At 36.9% G+C, this 24,616-nt stretch overlaps 1 protein-coding gene across 2 annotated transcripts in view; it reads right to left on the reverse strand.

Annotated features, from left to right (window-relative positions):
• TRIM33 (tripartite motif containing 33) overlaps positions 1 to 24,616 on the reverse strand; it is a 167,202-nt gene that overhangs the window by 19,349 nt on the left and 123,237 nt on the right. For both annotated transcript variants that reach the window (XM_072644420.1, XM_072644419.1), the window contains exons 5-12: positions 21,713 to 21,829; positions 18,919 to 19,033; positions 15,646 to 15,792; positions 15,319 to 15,436; positions 13,212 to 13,486; positions 8,172 to 8,336; positions 7,386 to 7,586; positions 543 to 675 (exon numbers count right to left, since the gene is read on the reverse strand). In XM_072644420.1, coding sequence (XP_072500521.1) covers positions 543 to 675; positions 7,386 to 7,586; positions 8,172 to 8,336; positions 13,212 to 13,486; positions 15,319 to 15,436; positions 15,646 to 15,792; positions 18,919 to 19,033; positions 21,713 to 21,829 — 1,271 coding nt within the window. The remainder of the gene's footprint in view (positions 1 to 542; positions 676 to 7,385; positions 7,587 to 8,171; positions 8,337 to 13,211; positions 13,487 to 15,318; positions 15,437 to 15,645; positions 15,793 to 18,918; positions 19,034 to 21,712; positions 21,830 to 24,616) is intronic.

Below are 24,616 nucleotides of genomic sequence, written 5' to 3' on the forward strand. Positions count from 1 at the left end.
ACAAACTTTTAACAGGAACTGAAGATAATGAGGTCCACAGAAAATAACAACACCTCTTAAATTCTGAACATCAATCAGTACAATTCTTAGTACAAAGAAGTGTTCATACTGCTACCAAATGTGTGGAAAGGAAAGGAAAGGAAAGGAAAAGAAAGGAAAGGAAAGGAAAGGAAAGGAAAGGAAAGGAAAGGAAAGGAAAGGAAAGGAAAGGAAAGGAAAGGAAAGGAAAGGAAAGGAAGGAAGGAAGGAAGGAAGGAAGGAAGGAAGGAAGGAAGGAAGGGAGGGAGGGAGGGAGGGAGGGAAGGAGGGAAGGAGGGAAGGAGGGAAGGAAGAAGGGAAGGAAGGAGAGAAGGAAGAAGGGAAGGAAGGAGAGAAGGAAGGAGAGAAGGAAGAAGGGAAGGAAGGAGAGAAGGAAGGAGAGAAGGAAGAAAGGAAGAAAGGAAGGAAAGAAGGAAGCGCACAAAAATTATGTACAATATCTAAAGATACCTACTTGTTTCAAGATCAAAGTTAAATATTACAACAATTCCTATTCACTTTACCTGATGATCCTGGCGAGAGGGCAGAGGGTCCTGGAGAGGGATTCATGGTACTTGTAGGCTGCGGGGGTAGGTGGCTGCCTGAGATATATCTGCTTAGGAGATTATCTAAACTACTTGAACCAGCATCTTCCAACTAAAGAGAAAGAAAAAGGACAAAATTTTGTCTAGGTGAAGAAGAAATTCCTAAACTCAAGAGTTTGTAATTAGAAACATTTTACCCTACAAAAAAAACTAAAGGACAAGCAAGACGACAGGAATTAGAACTAACTTAAAAGAGTCATATGTCCATCACTTTTCCTCCCATTTTGTGGATTTTTCTACCATTAATATGCATATATAAAATGCTGAAATGAATTAAATTTTAAAAATTAATCTTAACAAAAATCATTTCATGTTTCATTCAATGGTCAGAGAAACAAATGTTCTTATAATCTGGGAGGTTAAGGGACTACTTTTGTGCCCCAAACATCTTAGGAATTGCTCCTAATGAAGTGATGCTATATATACTCAAGTTACACATTGTTGCCTCTCTCCACTTCCTCAACCGTCTGTAACTCACCAGAATTAGTTTCAGTCAGGGCTGGACCTGGGTCTAAGTCCCTTAACCTCCCAGGTTAACTTAACATCCCAGAGAAGGCGCTGATCTGCATTTCCCAAAGAAAGTTTCTCACCTGGAGTTGCCTACCAAGATGACATCATAAATTCCCAAGAAAAAAATATCATTTTAAAGCCCCAATGTGACTAATAACACACTATTTGCATTAGTGAGGCAATGTGAAAACAAATTTAAAAAACACTTCATTATTTACTTAACAGCTACAATTAAAACTAAATATATTAAATTCTTCCACATACAAAAGTTAAACATTAAAATATACTTCACTTAGTTTACTCCATTACTTTTTTATTTACCCCATTAGCTTTCCAAAGTGAATATATCACCATTTAAGAGTAGATTTTACCATGTTTAAAAACTGTAGGATAACAATGATTTCTCATCTAACTCACTGCATGCTCCTCATTTTTATCACTTGTTTCATCTACTTTCAAGCTAACTTGCTCCTTCTTATGTTTGAAATGGCTTCCTCATTTCCATTTGCTATATTCCCTTCCGCAGGCTGTGGGAAAACAGGTATATTAATGCACTCTTGGTGGAGTTGGGAATTAGTCCGGCCATTCTGGAGAATAACTTGGAATTATGTCTCAAAAACATTCAACGGTGCATACCCTTTTGATCCAGAGATTCTGCTACAAGGTCAGTTTTCCAAAGAGATTTTTAAAAGAGTAAAAGGACCCATATATACAAAAATATTTCTAGCAATTCTTTTTGGGTTGGCAAAAAGCTAAAAACCGAAGAATGGCTGAACGAATTATGGTATATGAGTCTTATGCAATATTCTTGTGCTACAAAATGAAGAAAGGGATGGTTTTAGAGAAAACTGGGGAGACTTGTATGAACGGATGCAAAGTGAAGTGAGCAGAACCAGGAGAACAATTTATACAATAACAACAATACTGTAAAGACAACAACTTTGAAAGATTTAGGTGCTCTAATCAATACAATGACCAACTATAATTCCAGAGTACTCATGATGAAACATGCTACCCACCTCTAATTAGAGAGGTGATGGACTCAGAGTGCAGACTGAGGCTTAGGTTTTGTTTTGTTTTTGACATGGCCAATGTGGAAATTTGTTTTGCTTGGCTATACGTGTTTGTAACGGGTTTTGTTTTTCTTGCTTTCTCAATGGGGGTTGGGGAAAAGAGGGAGGTGAGAGAGGGAGAGAATTCAGACCTGAAAATAAAATAAAATTCAATTGGAAAAAGAAAAAAGTTAGGGACACATGCATGTCCCAAAGCATTTTAGCTCTTCATAGCAACTCATGGTTCTGTTACTTGTGATTCAACTAAATAATTTTTAGAAGGTTATTCATATTTTATTAATTCCAACTCACTACAGGAATGATATGGAGCCAACCTGATCATTCCTGCCTTTTATCTTTAATTCCACACCCTCTTTATCTCCACTCTCTCACATATGGGAGAATGGTTCAAAAATGGAATAGATTATTTAAGAAAAAAATCATAAAAAAAAGGAAAAGTAGGAATCTGAGCAAAAATATTCATATAACTGGGTCATATGTAACAGGAAAAACAAACTGGAATATATATCTAAGAATCAGAGAGTGGCTTCATAAACTATGGTCTATTAACGTAATGGAATAAAATGGTGACAGAAAAAAACGATGAATATGAAATTTACAAGGAAATAAAGAAAGATTTATATAAGGTGATGCAAAGTGAAAAGTAAAACTATAACTATGTATACAATGTCAATAACTATTTAAAAGGTAAATAAAGTAGAGAGGATGGAAAAGGGAGCTAAAGGTGTTTCAGGCAGGTAGGGGGCAACTAAGAACAAAAGCATTTCTTTGCTTGTTAATTTTTGAGAGGGTTCTATCTTATAAAAAGCTAATTGGTCCAGTTTGTTTCTTGTTTATTAAACATTTAATAAAAAATACAAATATTTTGGTGGCAAAAAAAAATTCCTTTCAGTTTCAAGTAATAATCCAGAGTAAAAATCTTTCAACACACTTTCTCTAATTAGACAGAGTCTTGGACCTATTCTCTGTTTCACGTATTTAAGTATATATTTTCTCAGTCTGGAAGAGACTGTGCATCCCAATTGGGATAGGGAATTTACCTATAGCATATAATCATCTCCCTGGCACTAAGAGGCCAAAATGGCTGGCCCATGGGTCACAGAAATAGTATAGGGAGAGGGAGAATTAGAACCAGGTCTTCCTGACTCTAAGGTAGGCCTTACATCCATTATACTAAGTACCTTTCCATTTCTGCATTTTTCTTTGAGGATTTGTGTTATCAGTGCAGTGAATACATAGAGTTTTTAGGTCTAAAATTGTTATATCTCTTCATTCTTCACATAGAGTTTTTAGGTCTAAAATTGTTATATCTCTTCATTCTATTCATTGTATTTAGACCTAGTGCTAAATTCCATGGCTTTTTTATGTGAGGAACTTGACTATTTGAAGTAATGAAGGGGAAGTAAAATAATAAACATGGATGGGTAACCCAAAAGCTATATTTGGCTTCGGAATAAAATTATGATTTTTACTTTATGATCTATCTTCTTAATTGTTTTATTTAGGTTATTATGAAAAATCACTCCTGTTCCTTGAATATGAACAGGGAGGATTATGTGAAAGGTATCAAAAGTACACTAAGTGATGGGCAAGTGGCTTTAGGATTAAAATTCAATACAAATAACAATTAAAGCAGATAATTCATACAGAGATGTTTCATTTTCCTGTATGGTTATTTTTCCCCACTCAGCAATCCCAGCCATACATATATTAAGCTCTTAAAAAAATAGTTCCAATTGTTGAAATGATTTCACCAATAACCAAGTCATGTGTTTTTTCTATATAAATAAACCTCAGTTGGGATTATTGGTACCGTTACAAACTCCCTATTTCATTCCCCATAATTGTTCCAACTTTTTTATCCTTTCTGCTTACAGTCTGCTTACACAACACAAGTTTCTCAGTTCTCCCCAACCATTTCTTGTGAAGAAAGACATCTATTCCTTCCTGACATTAACCAAGTTCCATGCCCCTTGGTCCTCTTAGCTCCTGCCTCTTCTACGACCAGCATTGTTATTCCCTCACCGCTGTCTAGAAATATTCTGGTTTTCTCAAATCTAAAAAAGTTTCACCAGCACTTCCCCTTGCTTCCTTTTGGGACTGGGGGACTATGGATCTGGAAAACTATAAAACTAAAATAAACTCTTTTTCTGGTATGCTGGAAGTTTTGCTGAACTATTTTTTTCTCTCTTTTTATATTTAGCTATTAAAGTAGGGAGAGAGACTACATTTAGAAAAGGAAGGTGATAGTGATAAAAAATTTACTTTAAAAAAAAAAAGCCTTGCCTAATTAGGCTATCCCATTCTGCCATAGTCCTATCTCTTTGGGGCAGCTAGATGGTGCAGTGGATAGAGCACCAGTGCAGGATTCAGGAGAACCTGAGTTCAAATTTCACCTCAGACACTTGACACTCACTAGCTATGTAACCTTGGGCAAGTCACTTAACCCCAATTGCCTCTTCCTGGGTCATCTCCAGTCATCCTGATGAATATCTGGATGGTCACTGGATTCAGATGGCTCTGGAAGAGAAGTGAGGCTGGTAACCTGCACAGCCCTCCCTCACTCAAAACAAAGCCAAGTGCAAGTCATGTCATTATTTCTCTAATGGCATGGTCTTCTTCCACAACTAAGGATGGACACACACAAAGTCCTATCTCTTTCTTCCACCTAACTACTAATACACATTTTTTTAAAAGGTGGGCTACATTTGTTGCCTCAATTTTCTCAATACCTACTCTTCTGGCACTCTCCCCTCAACTGCAGAAATCATGCCATCAAAAGTCACCAAACACATGATCAAAAAGTCCAATGGTTTTTTCCTCCTTGAGTCCTCAGCAGCTTTTGATGGGAGTGACTATTCCTCTCTTAGCTTTTTTTTTCTTGTCTTGATCGATCTATTACTTTTCCCACTTATCTACCTGCCTTTTCTGTTTCCTTGATGGCTTAGCATCCTTTTCATGATACTTACTATAGCTATACTCCAAGAGTTCTCTCCTCTTTTTCTACACTATCTCTCCCGGCAATCTCATTTACTCCCATGACTTCAATTACTAACTTTACCAAAAGCTTTACCTTTAGTACTGATGTCTGTTCACGAACTACAGACCTATATCTTTCTGCCTTTCAGACCATCTCCACCTGGAAGCCTTCATGACCATCTGAAACTCGACATTTATAGAACCAACCTTTCTTTCTTCTTAAAGCTGGCTGCTGCTACTGATTTCAGTTTATTTATTTATACTATCTCCTATGTTCATGATTCTATTGCTATCTTATGTCTGAGGCATAACTGGGGAAAAAAACTTGACCTGGGAGTCAGAAGAAGCCTAAGTCTGAAAACTAACTCAGACATTTACCTATTACAACAAGACCTTGAGCAAGTCATTTAAGTTCTTTGAGCCTCACTTTCTACAGATTTTATATCTATGGTTGGGGTTAATCTTGCTTCAATGTGTATGTACCCTACAGGATTCTTATGGAGATCAAATGAGATGATGCATGTAAAGCACTTTGCAGATCTTAAAGGGATACATAAATGTCAACTACTACTATCATCATCATTATTTTTGTTATCATTGCCTCTTTTACCAATACACACATTCAATCATTAATCAAGTTCTATTAATTCCATCTCATAAGTTTTTACCTGGCTGTTTCCAACTTGGGCTAATTTGCTGTTTTTTTAAGGCTTCCTGGTGGCCCCTACCACCCCCCCACTCCCCATGCTGGTACACTTATTAGCACAGTGCCTGGCATATAGTAGGCACTTAAGAATTTAATGAAATGGAATTTAATTGGAGACAAACAGTGTGGACACACAGTCAGCTTTAGCCCTACTATGATTCAGAACTCCCAAAGTCAAAAAACTCCTCAGCCTTAGCCTCCCCAACAGCAGAGAGTATAGGAGTGTGTCATCAAGCCAATAGGCTGCCACAGCCCCTATTCCCTAACCCTTCCAGTATTACATCATATTAGTGCCAAAATAACCACATTTATAAAACAAAGTCTGCAGAATGCTTTACACAATTATCTCCCATAAACATCACAACAATTCTACTACAGGTAGTCTTTCTCAGGCATGGATGTGGTGATGCTGCTCCTGTGTTTAAAACCATCAACAACTCTGAACTGGCCAACTGAAAGCTCAAAGTACTTTACTGAGCATTTAAGGCCCCTGAGGACTACTCCACCTTTCTAGTCTCCCTCATGTTACTTCTCTCCACGTCAGTCAGACTAGAATATTTTCTATCCTTTCAATTTATCATCTGCTCTTCAGTTTTCATGTCTGTTCATTCAGCTGCCTATGAAAGTAAGGTTGTCCTTTAAACCTGCTCTGACTACTGAATGCCTACCTATCCTTATAGGTCCACAAAGGATTTTTCTCTATGAAGCGTCTCCTCCTCTTCCTAATAAAGCTCATGTAAAGTGCTTCTGCTCTCTTCAAGAGGCTATGCAGTTTTAAAAGTCTTTAGCGCAAACTAGTCATCTGTGCACATGTTTTGTCCCCTTATGAGACTAACTAATTCCATGTGGGTACAATGTCTTAGGCTAAATCTTTTCACTTACTCCAGTATAAGTACACTGCCTTGTACTCAGAGAGCAACTAATAGATACTTAACGAACTAAATTCATATAGTAAATATTTGAGCAATTTCCCACCCTACTTACTCTCTTCCCTCAGTGGGCCTTAGATTTTGTATTACTGATCCCCTGTTTTAAGGTCCCCCCTACTTCCAGTACAGGCTTAGCCTTTGTTTCATTTCTTTTTTCTTAAGGTAAGTAAGCTGTGCTTTGAACAAAATAGGCATTTAATAAATTTTTGTAGTTAAAGATAACAACTCTGGCTCCACTCTGGGTGTGTTCTGCTGCTCTTACTCTAAGGTGGGTCCCTTGGGGCCTGGATTAAGACTGGAAGAGCTGAACTGTTTTTATACTTTACCTTTCTCTCAAACTACTGATTAATTTCTGCAAGGTATAATTTGTACCAGGGACATCTGCCTGTGGGTTTAAAAAAATGACCAGAGGAAGCAAAGAAGTGACACTGGCAATATTTCTGCTTTATATATTCATGCAAAGACACAGGAATGTCACTTGACTGGAATAAGGGAAATCTAAAGCTGTGAACTCTATTGATATTAGATTCATTCCACTACTAAAACTTTTAAATTTAGTACAAACCTGTATTGGTGGGATGTCTGGAAGGGATGGTAAATTCTCTGGATTGGTTACAGAGGGAATAAGCTCTATTGCTGTAACAGAAGGGCTGGTAGGACCACGATTAGCATTTGCCATGGTGGCTGTGGTGGGACTGGTTGGGTTGATCGTGGTATTATGTACAGATACAACAGGAAAAGGCCCGGCATGTCCTGGGTTAGAATGCTGTTAGGAAGAAAGACACTACCATTTAATAAACCATTTTACTTCAAGTTATGTACATAAAAATTCAGTCATGTAGCAGTGACTGTTGGGGCAATCAGGCTTTCTCTTTTTTAGGGGGACGGTGGTCTGGACTTGTGATATTATCAGGTTAGGAAACTCTCCAGTGGGAAACTGTTCTCCACTGTTGCAAATCAGTGACTCAACTGCAACTTAAAAGTTTTAGATGGTGGCCACGAGATGAAAGTTCTAAAATCTAGGTGTGGCTATTTGGAGAAGGCAGCTCAGAGAAGGAAATGTAATGTCACAGACAAAGAAGAAATTAATTCTGTATGCCATGCAAGTTAATCTCATTGCTACAGAATTAAAGCTAATGCATACAGTGCCTATATGAGAAACAAATTCTTTTCATTTTGAAATAAAAATATTTACCTGAAGAATCAGGTTGTTATTACATCTCTAAAGAAAGGGATAAATGTTATTTAAAACACAGATCAACTGCAAAATTAGTTTACTGGTTTAAAAAGCGACTGGTCTATAAAAATAAAAGCTTTTAGCACTAAGACCAAAGTCATATACTAGACATACTTGTCTTTGGAGGTGAGGTTGCATCATGGAATACTGAGGTCCACTATGCCGGGGTATTCCTGGTATTCGAGCAGCATTCTGAGCCATCCTCATCTGATGGGCTTGGAAAGCCCCACAATTCATGTTTCCTCTCTGCATTGTCTGCACACTGATTAATCGTGGTGGCTGTCAGAAAAATAAAATGTCCGTAAGTCCCTGTATTTTAACGTATACTTCTGATCTGGGAGAGGAAAATGAATTTTTAACAGTCAAGAAGAATATCCTGGCACAGACTGAGGGTAGAAATCACACCCTAATTTTGTAGTCCTTTTAAAACACTGGAATAATTCATTTTGTAATAAGTATATCTGTTTTATCAATCATCTAATAAACATTTATTAATGTGTAACGTTCTCATACTGGGAATACACATACAAAGTGAAAGTTTTTGCCCTTAAGTAGCTTAAATTCTACTAGGGAGGCATACACATAAATATATACAAATGAGATATAAGGTAATGGAAATATTTCATACAGAGCAGACCTGCACAACTTGCAGATGCCACAGGATTTCCTCTACATACAAAGGATGTTTGCCTCTACATTTTTCATAGGCCACCTGAAGTCCTTTGGTGTGTGGCAAGTGGTCCAAGGACCTAAGTGGGGCCCACAATTTGTGCAAGCCTGGTGTAGAGCTAAAGGCTCCCAAAGTGGGCAATACTTGGGGGTAGGGGGAGGACAGAGGGAGAAATGTAGCCTCAGGTGCAACTGGTGGGAGCTGAATAAAAATAAGGGTTAACCTAATCTAATCCCAGGAGGATGCTGAGTTAAAAAAAAAAAAATTTAAAAAGGGGGTAGTAGGCCAAATAAGTCTGGAAAACTGAGTAGAGTATAGTATACTTGACCTGAATCTTGAGAGGCTTCTGAACTTTTAGGCAGTGAAGATTATAGTGAACTAATTTAGCTTCTAAAGTACATTGGTACCTTCCTGTACTTTAAAAAGTCACTATCTCAAAGGTGGCAGATTAGCAGGATTATAGCCAGCTGTTCTTAACCCACCCACCCCCACCTGGGAAGAGATAGGGAGACAAAGAGAAGTCTACAAACACCAGGGCTGGGCTGGAGCTCTTGTACTGAGCACTGTAGCCACGTGGAGCCTGAAGAAGGACCAAAGTGTTGCACCTGAGCAAGCATAGGTCTGACCTATTTCTGGGCACATCAATTTCATGCAAGATGCTGAAAGGTGCCAACTGGCAGTTTTGTCACTTACTGTTCAGTTCCTGGTTGAAACATGGCAGACTGACCTGCACCTAAACATATTATTCTAAGGTGAAGAGCCATCAAAGACCCAAGGCTGTTCACAGAGCAAGAAACAAGCTACAAAGAAACAAAAATTCCCAGGAATTACGTGGCTTTGACCCAGGGAGCAGAACAGGATGTCAGTTTCAGCTTTTAGCCCTAACTGAAGCTTTCAGAGGAGTATCCAGAACAGGAATCCCTGACCAAAAGGAAGCCAACAATTCTGTCACTCTGAACTGAGAAAGCTTTACCAAATTGTTGATAATGTCCAGCAGCAATCTATTGAAATTCTACACAGCAAGCTTAGCCCTAAATTCAGGTCAGGAACTTACAGAGCTTAGACTAGAAAAGCAGTGTGATCAGACTTTGTCCTGAATCAGACAACTTTGAGAGCACTGAAAGCTTGTAGGTCCCATGACTGAGAGATCTGGAGATCTTGGGATAACACAACACTCACAACAATCACTAGGGAAAGAGGAGCAGGAAGGTACAAGATACAAGATCAGCCCAAACATTCCCTCCAGAAGTCTGCAAAGCCTGTCCCTAAAGTCCAAAGTTAGGAAGTAGGCAGGAAGAATAAACAAAAACAAAAACAAAAAAACCAAAAAACCTCGCACCATAAAAAGGTGAAAGGTGAAAAACAAACCCAGAAAGAAAAACATAGCTTGGGCACAAGTATTTGAATAGAATTCCTAGAAGAGATGCAGCAAAAGTAAAAAAAAAAAAAAAAAAAGCTTACAACTGATTTTATACATGAGAGTGCCACAAGACAATAATGAGAAAAGAAATGAGAGGTGTGAGAGAAATAATCAGAAAGAGAATTAATAGCATGGTACAAAATCTTGCCCAACCAACAAAATCCCTGAAAATTAGAATGGATAATGACTTCACTGGACAACATAAAATATTAAAACAAGGTCAAAAGACAGAAAATATAAAAGAAAATATAAGGTATTTCGAAGTGGGAAAGAAAGTGACCTGGAAAAGTGATCTGATAAGATAACTGAAGGATGTATCCATATGAAAGTCATAACAACAACAACAACAAAAAAGCCTAGCCATATTTCAAGAAATTGTAAGAGAATAGTTATTCAGATCTCTTAAAATCTCAGGAAAAATAAAAAAATCCACAGGTATCTCCTGTAAGAAATCCTAAAATGAAAATTCTCAGGAAGATGATAGCTAAAATCCAGAGATTCTAATAAAGGGGGAAAAAAATATTAAAAGCAACGAAAAGGAACTCAAGTATCAGGGAACCACAGTCAGAACCACACAGGACTTAGAAGCCACCACTCAAAAGAAGCAGAAAACTTAGAATACAATAACTCAAAAGGCAAAGGATATATAGGCTTTTGAACAAGAATAGCTTACCCTGAAAAAGTGAGTGTAATCCTATGAAGGGAAAAAAAAATTGATCAAAAATGCAAGCAAAGGACTTCCAAATATTCCTGATTTAAAGAAAAAAAAAAGTCCCAAAACTAGAGCTGTGTAGACATTTGGAAGTACAAAGAATCAAAAGAAACATAATATAAAACAATTGTAAAGGACTGAAGAAATATAAACTATTTAAATTCTAATGTTAAGAGATGACATATGTTCACACTGAATCCTGTTGTTACCATTAGGGATCTTGGGTAAGTCTAATTAGACAGATGGCCTGGGAGTAATTCTGTAATATCTTGATACTCTTAAAAGATGAACAGAAAATTATCTAATGCAATTGGAGAGTAAAAGTAGATATCTATACAAACAAGGGAGACAGGATGGGAGAAGGGAGAAGGTAATATCTGAATCTCACTTAACTGGACTGGTCAAAGAAGGAAAGAATTCACACACAAAACACAGCTGGGTAGAGAAATACACTTCACTCAACAGAACAATAAGAAGGAAAGGGGAGGGGACAGAGCCAAGATGGTGGAGTACAAGGACGGATCTGTAGAGGCTCCCTTCCATAGTCCATAAAATACCTGTAAAAAATGACTCTAAACAAATTCCGGAGCAGCAGAAGCCACAAAACGACAGAGTGAAAGAGATTTCTAGCCCAAGAGAGCCTGGAAGGCCTACAGGAAAGGTCAGGTGCAGAGCGGAGCACAGCCCATTGTGGCACGGCAGGGAGAGGACCGGAGCAGGCTTCAGGGGGCAGAATCCCCAGCAACAGCTGGGGTTCCCAGATTGCTCAACCCACAAACAACAAAGACAGCTTCAAAGGTCAGTGGAAAAGTTTTCACGTGGGGGAGAAGGGCATGCAGTTGGGCCCCGCCTGTAGCAGCCACTACAGCAGCAGTATCCATTTTTGGAGCCCTTGGCCTAAAGCCCCTGGAGGAATTGAGTGACTGATCTGGATCTCAGTCCTCAGTGGGGGTCCTGGAATAAGGAATCAGATTGCTGACAGGGTGGAGCTGGAGGTGGTTGTAGAGAGGGAATTGTACTCACTGATCCTGGATGGAACAGTGTTTGTGGGTTGCTCACAGACAAGAGTGCAGGCCAGCAGAGAAGTAAACTCCTCTCCCTTGATTGTGCCACCTTGGAGGAACTGAGAACTTACAGGTCCCCAGAGTATACCCTCCTCTTGACAAAGGACTCAAAAGTCAAGTAATTTGCTGGGAAAATGCCCAAAAAAGGGGAAAAAAATAAGACCACAGAAGGTTACTTTCTTGGTGAACAGGTATTTTCTTCCATCCTTTCAGATGAAGAAGAACTATGCATACCATCAGAGGAAGACCTAAAAGTCAAGGATTGTGCATCCAAAACCTCCAAAATAAATATGCAAGGATCTCAGGCCATGGAAGAACTCAAAAAAGATTTTGAAAATCAAGTAAGAGAGGTGGAGGAAAAATTGGGAAGAGAAATGAGAGCGATACAAGAAAATCATGAAAAGTGAGTCAATAGCTTGCTAAAGGAGACCCCAAAAAATGCTGAAAAAAATAACACCTTATTTAAAAATAGGCTAACTCAACTGGAAGAAGAGGTCCAAAAAGCCAATGAGGGGAAGAATGCTTTAAAAAACAGAATTAGCCAACTAGAAAAGGAGGTTCAAAAACTCACTGAAGAAAATAGTTCTTTAAAAATTAGAATGGAGTAGATGGAAGCTGATGACCTTCATGAGAAACCAAAAAATTACAAAACAAAACCAAAAGAATGAAAAAATAGAAGATAATGTTAAATATCTCACTGGAAAAATAACTGACCTGGAAAACAGATCCAGGAGAGACAATTTAAAAATTATGGAACTACCTGAAAGCCAGGATCAAACATCATCTTTCATGAAATTATTAAGGAAAACTGCCCTGATGTTCTGAAACCAGAGGGTAAAATAAATATTGAAAGAAGCCACTGATCACTTCCTGAAAGAGATGGGAAAAAGAAAAACTCCTAGGAATATTGTAGCCAAATTCCAAAGTTCCCAGGTCAAGGAGAAAATATTGCAAGTAGCCAGTAAGGAACAATTCAAGTACTGTGGAAATACACTCAGGATAACACAAGATCTAACAGAGAGATATGTTTAAAGTAGCAAAGACTTCCAAGTCACAGAAGCAGAGATTCTGTGCTGAGCAAGTAGTAGGAACTGGGCTCATGAGTGCCCACTAAACTTCTGGAAGAAATAGAGAGAGATCCAGTTTCCCAAAGGGAAACATACACAGACACACACGCACACATGCGCGCGCACACACACACACACACACACACACACACACACTTTTAGATCTAAAAACTTTGGAACCTACTTTATCAATTTTAGTGAAAAATATTTCCAATACTTGCCTGCTGCTGCAACATTTGAGGAGCTGCTTGTCTAGGATGTTGCTGTGGTGTTGTTGTTGTAGTTGTTGCTCCTGCTGGTGGTTGCTGCATCCTCATCTGTTGTAACTGCTGGTGTTTCTGGGCATACACTTGCTGCTGCATGTGCTGGAGGCGGAGTTGAGCCAGGTTAATCTGTCCAGGTGTTTTACTTATGTGGTTTGTGCCTGGAGGAACTTGTCCAACTACAACGTTAGGTGTATAACCAGGAGTTGGTTTACTTTCAATAACCAGATTACCTGTGGAATTAAAAAAAAAACCTGTCTATATATAGTTAAATAAATTATCTTCAGTCCCTTGTGTTTCCTTACCCATCCCAGTCCTGAGCTATTAATAGTAGAAGGGATAGATGGGGAGAGTAAAACCAAGAAGGGAAACCATGGCTAACTCTAAGAGGTGGCAAATGAGGAAATGTCTTCTGTATGAGTTCAAAGAACTTTTCTCTGGGGATACAAAGAAAGAGATGTTACAGCCAAATGCCAAAGATGATTTCTGTTTCTTTCATTTTAATTTTTACTTAGTTGATGACTATTTTATTCAGTTACTTAGAATCCTAGAAATGGAAAGAACCATATGAGTTAACTTGTCTAATCTTCCAAACAATTCAAGCATCTTCTTTACAACAACCTTAACAGAAAGTCATTGAATTTCTGCCTAAAGATTCTAAGTAACAAGAAGTCTTCTACTTTGTCCTTTAAGTCATTCCACTGTCAGAGAATTTTTAGTTGATAGAAAAGTCTTTCTTACATGAGATCAAACAAAATCTGTTTCTTCTCTTAACTTACTCTGGGTCTAGAGAGCAGGGACTGCTTTTTGCCTTTCTTTGTATCCTCAGCCCTGAGCACAATGCCTGGTTCACAGTAATTACTTAATAAATGATCACGGACTTATGTTTACAACTAGCACTACTACTGCTATTACTACTGCTGCCACTATGACTACTACTACTACTACTACTACTACTACTACTACTACTACAGTATCAAGGTTTATGCTTTGCATTCATTATTACCACATTTGATCTCAAAAAAACCACTATGAGGCAGGTACTAATATTTCCATTTTACAAATGAGGAGGTTCAAGAGTATTTTAATAGAGTGTTCACTGCACAGAGATAGATGGAATCACAGCAGCATTTAAACCCAGGTCTTTCCTTTCAGGTAACTAGATAGACCAAGAGTTAGAAAGAACTAAGTTTAAATAAAGTTTCAGACAATCGCTCTGTGAACCTGGGCAAATCACTTAAACTCTGTCTGTCTCAAATACCTCAACTGTGTAATAACAGCACTTACATCCAAAGGATACTCTGGTGATGAAGTGAGAGTGCCTGGAATATAATAGGTACTTAATAAATGCTTACTTATTGTCCTGGATAAAAGTCCAGTAAGTAATTTTACTTCTAAGGAAAAGGGTACTCCTCGTACGCCTATAAAAAATGACCACTTTCCTTTGTAAACAAGCTTGGCATATATCCAGCTAAACATTTAAAGATTCTATGAGAATGAGGATTAAAAGATATTTGCAAAACTGTATAAAAGGTTCCTATATAAAACAGCTAAATAGCTACAATGGTGGGAGGGAGGGGGGATTAAAATATAATAAAACTCATAGGGCTGCAAATATATGAGCTAATTTTCATGAAAAATAAGGTAATGGTAAAATGAGGATCAGCAGTGTGATTAAAATGAATGAAAAGCATGTTTCACCTTTACTATGCACCAAGCACTGGGCTAAACATGTTAGCAATACAAATATAAAAGACAAAAATTTCAAAAAAGAAATCTTTTAAAGTATGTGTTCAAAGATGCCTTTGGAATTATACTTTTACAACTCCCACAAAAGTTTTCTCTATAGTTAAGAGGATGCTGAGGAGATACCAGTTCTAGACTGTGTAGGGGGGAGGGGGGAAGCCTTTGGCCAAGTTATAATCACTCTGCATTTCTATCCTTTCATCTGTAAAATGAGAAGGATGGATTATGTGGCTTCCAAGGTTGCTCTGAACTCTAAAACTATGAATTTAGTTCAGTGTTCACAGTAACAGCAGACATCCCAAACTGACAAAATCCTCACCCAAATTGACCACATTCTTTGCCCAGAAGGTAGGATCACAATGGAAACGTATGGCTCCATTAGCAGCTGGAACAGGATCACAGCGGGCTTTCAAAATATGGCGTAACTGAAAAGTAATCTTGGAGGAGAGAGGGCAGGGTCATTAGTCTGGACCCTGAGACATGACACAGACATGACACAGACACATACATGACCCAGATACAAAAACCCAGACACAACCCAGACCAAGAACGAGTGCTGCCTCGAGGCAGCCAGCACAATATACAGGTTGCAGTGCCAGGGCCTACACAGTCTGGCAGTGAAGTACCCACGGCGCCAGAGCCTCACCAGTCGCTTGCTGTACAGCAATGCTGTGCTGCTGCCACTTGCAATTGCCCAGTTGGTGAAGTTCATGACATGCTTCACTTGCCGTGAAAGTCCTGTGATGTCATTCTGCTGCTGTATCAATTTCATCTGCCTTTCCTTGGTAACATTCTGCAACAGAACAGGAACTCACCTAAAGAATTTTCTCTGAAAAATCAGCCCTGTCCCAGAAGCCATTTATAATACCACATACATCATCAGCATAAACATGAACTGAAAAATATCATCCAATATTAAGTAACCTACCAATAACCAGCAAAATGTATTGCTGAAATCGAAAAAAGAACCTGAGGTGGTAATCTAGAATCTTTCATGTAGAATAGATTCAAACCACGATATAGTCTATCATTAAGATAAAGTTTGTTGTTGTTTTTTTCCCCCTCATATTCTACCTGCCTTCCTTACAGACAGAGCGCTGGACTCAAAATTCAGGAAGACTCAAGTTCAAATTCCATCTTAGACTTCTACTAATAACTATGTTGAGTCTAGAGAAGCCACAACTTCCAGAGCCTCAGTCTCCACAAATGCAAAATAGGTATAAAAATAGCTGAGGTATTTATCTTACTGGGTTCTTGTGAGGAACAAATAAGAATGTACGTAAAGTACCTTGAAAAATAAGGTATAATTTTTTTTATTATTATTATTATCATCATTATTCAATTTTGAATATGAACTGATTAAGGAGCGTAGATTCCTACTGAGACTGGAAGGCCAGGGTAATGTTGCAGATACAATACATTTAAGATTCCAGCAAATTATATGACAAAAAAATCTGTCATGCTACATCAGTGCAAAAGCATGTGCATTAGGTGCTAGTATATTTAGGTAGCTTTGGAACTAGCTACTTAAGGTGGGACTCAAGATTCATCATTGATGGGTCAACCTCAATTTACAGAAAGAAGGTACATCCTAGCAGAGAGCTTCCAGGGAGGTGTCCTTTGCCATATATGATTCACCATTTTTATCGATTACTTTAATGAAAGCATAAATGACATGCTATCTAATCGATGAATGACAAGATGTTTAAAGGAATAGGTTAATATAACAGATGACAGATTTCATATCCAAAAAGACCTTAATAAGCTAAAACGGGCCTACGTTTTTAAAAAGCCAACAAGATGATGCCACTGTAGCTTTCAAAAAGCTTTGGATGGAGGCACCAGGTACTACACCTGTGACTGTGAGCAAGTCTCTTAACTGTTTTGGACCTCAGTTTCCTTATCTGTTACCTGAGCAGCAGATTATATAATCCGAGCTCTTTCCAATCCTAAACATACGATCCTTTGAATCTCAAAGAATTTTCATGCTGAAAAACAATGTCTTAAAGTAGTTTCAGCTAGTGAATTTGGATGATTATTTCAATATATTAGGTTTTACATATGGCTAGGAAAAAAGCAAGTTTCAAGAGTTAAAAGTATAGAGTTAGAAAATTTCCAGGTTAGGGAGATATTCCCAAAGAGTAGAGAAAATAATGCAAAGGAAAAGTGAATGGTGTGTTGGAGAACAATGCCTTCTGCTGACAAAACTAGCTGACTTGTTTCACAGGACTTGAGCTGGGAATGTCTCCAGATCACCTACTGAACTCTGACCATTTCATTGTTATGGAAACTGGGGCCAAGTGTGCTTAATCTACCTAAGGTAACACAGAGTAATAAGTAGCAAAGCTAGAATTACTGTTCAGGAAAGAACCAGTGTTCTTTCCACTATATCAAGCCCATGTTCATGATTAATTATTTTTATGAAGCATTTAAATACACTCTTCCTCTCTGTTCACCTGCACAAAGAGGAAATAAAAATCACGTAGCAGTTTGTCACAATTTAATCTTAATAAATTTCTCATCAAAAAGTTCTGACTTGGCCTACTGGGGAAATTTTCCCTAGGGTAATAAATGTCTAATTTTTGGTGGATATTAAAAAGAAAAACAGAAGTACACTTCACACCCAAATTTGATGGAACACTTACATAAAACACAAATAACATATCAATCACAAGAGAAGGCTATGCAATAGATTTATTACCTATTATAAATAATAAAAAAGAGACAAAAGGAACAATGGAATAGGACCCAAGGTATGTAGGATTCTAGCCTTGGTCTTGCCACTGACTAGTTAGTGAGGAGATGTTAGTCAAGTCACTGAAAGTTATTAAGCCTATACTTTCTTATCAGGAAAAATGAAGAAGTTAGTTACCTAGATGAACCTAAGGTTTCTTACAAAGCTTATGCCATAATTACTTTTTGATCCTGAAATCCATTACAAACCTCAACTGACCATTATATATACAAAGTAGGGGGAGAAAGGTATCAAAATATAGATGTTAGTCTCAAGTTTGAGTTTCAAAGAAAAAATTTATAAGACCTTGAGCTTATTAAGAAGCTAAAAACACTAACATCATGGTAGTTCATTATGCTAACTATGGGATTTCGACAACAACTATTTCCTCATTCTTTCAATTTTATCTCCCTGTGTTAAATGATTCCATTTTGTCCTACAGAGACAAGAATGAGGGAAATCCTGTCATAGAGGGCTTTGGTGTAAGTATTAATGGAATTTGGGAGTCAGTATTTGAATCTAAGTACTGGTAGTTTTAGTAAAATATGTCATCTATTACATGTGCATTTAGAACAAGTTCAATCTGTACATGTTACATTTGAAATATGCAGAATATTAATCTGCTCTTGGGATAATAGTAACAAACGATTATGTATGTGCAATCAGAAAAATGTTTCAGAGGTGGGACATTACTTTTTGGAAATATGTACTTAAAAGACACCAAAGGCACAAACATAATGATAAACTTATAGATTAATTTGGAAAATTACATTTTATATTGAACTATTGAGAATTTTAAAAATGTCGAAATAAATACCACAAATGACTCAAGCAAAATTATGAAACCCAATACGCTTCCATATGAAAGAGAATCAGTTGAAGCCCCTTATTGGCACAGAAGCAAGGAATATTAAAGACTTGCCTTTTTTCCCCCAGAAATTTGTCTAACATTTTACCTAATCTCTATTCAAATAAGCATTTTTTTCAGTCCCAGAGCATTGTCTGTCTCTCTATACTTTATGCTTTAAAGTCAATAAATTTAAAGTACTAGGAACTTATTTTCTACATGTTACAATTACATTCTTTTTCCTCACACTCCCAATACATTTAATGAGAACTTTCAATAAACATCTGAAACAGCTGAAGAATGAGCAAGAGAAACTTTTTTTTAGCTTTAAACCATACCTCTAGCTGTTGTAAGAGAGACTTGCCCTTCTTATTTATTTCATTGATGAGAGTGAAAATGGCCACCTTAATTTCCTGTTCTACTCGTTTGTTAGTTTCATTTACTTCTTTTATCCTGAATAAGAGAAATACATCATTAGGTTATAAATTTCTCCTATATCCCTGAATCAGTCAATGATTCAGAAATTTACTCAATCAGGTGCTTAATTAAGTCCTGTGTTATGTGGAACTAGCTCAAATGTTTTAGCACAATTGACCAGTCAATTCAGTCTAAATGGTTTATACCAACTGTGTGTACAGACAAGCAGATGAATTGACTATGTACTCGTCAGAAACAACTTCATGAATTTACATATCAAAAGTGTTAACAGTGAGACTTTAAAAAAAAATGCTTGTGTAAATGGCCACTTTTCCTTCAGCAATCAGCTCAGGTCATCATGATTCACGCTAATATCTATAGTTTCATAGTAGAGAGATTTCAACTTGGGAGTTAGGAAGACGGTTTTAAATCCCTCTTCAAAGACTATTTTTCATTTAAATTTTCTGATAGTTTTCTCATCTGGAAAGTGGGGGGAGGGAGGGTGCACTAATATCAGGGCGTACATCACAGAATTGTTGCATCAAATGAGATAACACGTATAAAGAGTCTGTAAAACTAAAAGCACTACATAAATGTATGCTATGAATACTAACACAAACAATAACCTGATATTAGGTTTTAAAATTAAACCTCTCAAATATAGGACATGACTGACCTAGCTAGAAAACAAGCAGATGACCTAAAAAAAGACTTTTGGATTTGAGTAATTCAAGTTCAGTGATGCAACAGCATACTGTGAAGGGGAAAAAAGAATTAAGAAGAGCTTAGTGGCACATTAAAGGAGTAGTACTCAATGTGAGGGAGGTATATTCCATTCTAGGCAACATATTTGAAGATATTTATGTTCAGGCAAGTAAGCAGTATTAAATGGCTCAAAACTATGCCATCAGAAGTTTAATTAAACAATTTTGGAATGTTTAGCTTAAAAGAAAAAACTTAAGGGGAGACATGATAGTCTTCAAATCCTTCACATATTCATGAAGGATTATCATATGGAAGAGGGTTTAAATTTGTTCTGCTTGGCCTGGTATGCAGAACTAGACCAAGGAGAGAAAATTACAAGGAGGCATCATTTGCCTTAATAGTAATTAATACCTTAATAACTAAAAGCTATTCAAAAATGGAATGGCCTGCCTAGGGAATTTGGGTGTTCCCTAAGCAAAGGTTAGATGGCCATTCATTATTAGTCACAAGGTCTATTTAATTTCCAATTTAAGAACAAGATAAAGAAAAGGAACAAAATGGATGGAATTTGCAAAGGCCTATATTGTTTCAACCTGTGCCATTACTTGTAGGCAACCAATTTCGTTTATTTACTAAATACTGTGAAAAGTATTAGTTACTTTCATTCCTCTTAAATTTACAAATATTAAATTTCAAGGACTGGTCCTTTTCCTACAGTTTCAGGATGTGATGAAAAAAGCCATTGAGGAATTCAAATTCTACTTTGTAACTGATTCTATACTGTATTGATTCTGTTTCTGTTTAAGACCCCTTTCTATGTCCTTGAGATGAGCTCAAGAATTCAGGTTTCCCTTTGAGTCAAAAGTTATAATTAATGGTAAAAACTGTTATCTAAAATATTTTCAACTCCTGAGAAAATTCCAGGACATCTATTTGCTATCTTTAAAAGCCTACAAGCTGATGTGGTATATTTCCACAAAGTATATTGTCCATCCTTGCCTATCCTTACACAGTGAGAGAGGGTCTTATTTCCCTAACAAATCTACATAGGAGCCAGAAGTCTGCTATCCCTGCTCCACTAACAATATCATCAGGTTGCAGATGGGTCCTAATAATCAAGTATTCCTTATGACAAAAATGAGTGGGTTTCTAGATTCACCTGAGATGTTAGCCTGCTTTCCTTGATGGAATCATTCATGTTGTCCCCACCCCCCTGATGTTGTCTACTTTGTAACCAATAGAACTATCTTCCCTACCTATACAACTCTGTTCTTTGTTCATTTGTATTTTCCAAAACCACATGAATACTAGTTAGTCCCACCTCATGGTTTTTAGTTATTTAGAGAGGCCACTGACCCAATTCACTGGTTACTTGCTAGTCTAATAAACTGACCATGCTTGAAACCTTGTCTCTCAGTTTACCTAAAATTTCAAACCTAATACCATAGAACCTTATTCACACTCTTAATAGATTTCAATCCAATTCATTTTGTGTCTTCATTGTCTCAGGCTGAAGAGTCGTAATCCTTTTAACTTACTTATATGTTAACTCCTCTCCAATGTTACTTAATGTTTTAGAAGAATAACATGAGGAAGTGACTTTTCAAGGGGTCTTAAATGTGGGCTAACTACTATATCATCAATCCTTTCTCCCCAAGTAGGAGGCTAGCAATAATAACGCATTTTAAGAAGCTTTCACATGGATTTCAGACTAAAGCTTCTTTGTAATTCTCTAATATAAAACTCTCTAAAGGAATATAAAGATTTTTGTTATATAATTAAATGTTTTACTTACAATCATTATCTCTTAAAACTATGATGATAGATCTTACCTCAGAATACAATGAATTCAAATATACAAATACAATGAATTAAAATACATTCAAATAAATGAACTCAAATAGAATTCAAACATATGCTTATTCATAAACATGCTAAAAGACAATAAAATCAGAGATTTGTATTTTATAATGTGACTGAGTAAAATATGACCCTATATGATAAACTTACCTATTCTGCACTTGAGTCGCAGCAAAATGAACATAATTTTTCTTTTCAAGAAGTTTTGCTAATAAATTCTCAATTGCACCCTTCTGATTTTGAAATGCTTCTTCCAAAAACTGGTACCTTTAAAATTAGGACAGATGCATTTAGAAATGAATTTCATAATACATTAAAACAACAATTAATTCCAATATTATACAAACTGAAATACAAAAAAAAAAATGGTATAAGGGATTCTACCAAATTCATTTTACAAATATGGTCTGAATACTTAAAACAGGGAGTCAAAAAGAGAAAAAAAACCTGGAGATCAGCATTCCTAATGAATGTTAATGTACAAAATAAAACATAATACTAAGATTTTACACTATAATAAGATTGGAGTTTATAAGAGGAATGAAGGCAGGGTCAATTTAATATTAGGCAACCTATAAACATAATTGAACACAATAATAAAAACAGCAAAAATATTAAGATCATATCAACAGAAGCAGAAAAGGATTTTTGACAAAATGAAACACATATTTCTGTTAAAACAAAGAAAAAGACCCTGGACTTCCAGAGGTGGAGTAGAGGAAGTGTTCGGCTAAGCTCTTTCAACATTACCCTCTAAACAATTTTAAAATAACACCTAAAATGGAATTCTGGAGTGACAGAGCCAACAAACAGTCAGAGTGAGACATTCTTCTAGCCCAAGACATTATAATACATCAGAAAGTGAGATCTATGACATAGGGGAAGAGGCTGGGCAGAGCCCATGTGAATAAAACACCAGTGGTGACTCTAGGTGGTGGTGACAGAAGCAACAGTAGCTTGGAGAGATCTCAAAGTCAGACCTTATGGTAAGGGTGACCTGGCATCTGGAAAGAGATTTCAGGATACCCCTATGCAAGCACTGGACATGGGACCAGATGCTGTTTGACAATCCCAATACCTATACCCACTTGTGAGTCATAGTTTCAAGGGCAGAGAGGAGCACTTTCGGTCATGATGGAGTGGAAATGCTGAAGGACCCAAGGGATCTGGGGACCCTTCGCGGGTAAGGATCAGGAGAGTACTCACCACACCAACCTGGAAGCACCCAAACCTTTGAAACCCCCCAGAATTAGTTCTGAAAACAGCAGTGAGGAAAAAGGTTGAAGCCTGAGACAGTACCACCCCCCTGCCATTGCCCTGCCGCCACTGTCACACCAGGAACAGAGCCCAACATCAACATAAAATTCCAAATCAAGAAATAAAGTAGAAAAATGAGCAAAAAAAAAAAAAAAAAGAACCTGACCATAAAAAGCTATTATGTTGATAGTGAAGATACAGACATAAACTCAGAAGACAATGAAGTCACAACAGTCATAAGTAAAGCCTCAAAGAAAAAAGCGTGAATTGGAAATAAGTCTAACAAGCATTTCTGAGAGAGCTAAAAATTTATTTTAAAAATCAAATAAGGATGAGAGAGAAGAAACTGAGTAAAAAAAAAAAAGGAAGAAAATTATGAAAAGAAAATTAATAGCTTTTCAAAAGGGGCATAAAATATACTGAAGAAAATAATACCTTATAAAATATAATTGGCTTACTAGAAAAAGAGGTCCAAAAACTCACTGAAAAAAATACTTCCTTAAAAATTAGAATTGGGCAAGTGGAAGATGATGACTTCATGTGACACTAAGAGGCAATGAAACAAAGTCAAAAGAATGAAAAAAAAGAAAGAAGAGAGAAATATCTCATCAGAAAAACAAACTGACCTGGAAAATAGATCAAGGACAGATAATTTAAGATTACTGTTATTACCTGAAAGCCATGAGCAAAAAAACCCCATCACATTCAAGAGGGTAAAACAGTAAATAAAAAAATCCACTTGTCACCTGAAAGAAATCCCAAGACAAAAATTCGCAGGAATATTATAGCCAAATTCAAGAGTTCCCAGATCAAAGAGAAAAGACTCCAGCAGCCAGAAGACATCCACAGGAAAAAATCACACAAGATTTAGCAACTACCATATTAAAGAAGTGGAGGGCATAAAATGATATTCTGAAGGGTAAAAGAGTGGGGATTATAACCAAGGATAACCTATCAAGCAAAACTGAGCATAAGCTTTCACGGAGGAAAATGAACACTGAACGAAACAGAGGACTTTGGAGCATTCCTGATGAAAACAACTAGAGCTGTATAAAAAATGTGACATTCAAATATAAAACTAAAGAGAAGAATAAAAAAGTAAACATGAAAGAGAAATCATAAGGAACCCAATTAGGTTAAACTGTTTACATGGCAAGATGATACAAGTAACTCCTAAGAACTTTACCATTATGAGGACAGTTAAAATGATCCGACACAGAAACAGGGAGCAAGAGTGAGTCAATTAAATTAGAATATTTTAAAAACTGAATAGGTGAGAAAGAGAAATGTCTTTGGAGAAGGGGGAAAATTATCTCACATAAAAGAGATGTGTTCAAGGAAGAGCTTTGTACAGTGGAGGGGAAAATATGAGGTAGGGATGTAGTCAACAATGCTTGAACCTCACTCACATCTAAATTGATATAAAGAGAAAAAAACATACATACTCAACTGGTAATACAATTCCATTTTATACAAATGGGAAGTAGAAGGGCAAGGGGATAAGAGAAAGGAGGAGTGATAAAAGGAAAAGCAGATAAAAGGAGGCAGAGGTCAGAACCAAAACAGACTTTAGAAGAGGAATAAGATAAAAAGAGAGAGAAGGACAAACAGAAGAAAACAGAAAATACAGTTAGTAACTATAACTAAATATAAATGGGATGAACTCACCCTATAATGGAAGCAGATAGCAGAAGGCATTAGAAACCAGAATCTAAAAAAGTGTTGTCTACAAGAAACACACTTGAAGCAGAGACACACACAGAGTTAAAATAAGAGTCTGGAGCAGAATCTGTTATG

Source organism: Notamacropus eugenii, chromosome 2 (assembly GCF_028372415.1).
Source record: "Notamacropus eugenii isolate mMacEug1 chromosome 2, mMacEug1.pri_v2, whole genome shotgun sequence".
Lineage (NCBI taxonomy): Eukaryota > Metazoa > Chordata > Mammalia > Diprotodontia > Macropodidae > Notamacropus > Notamacropus eugenii.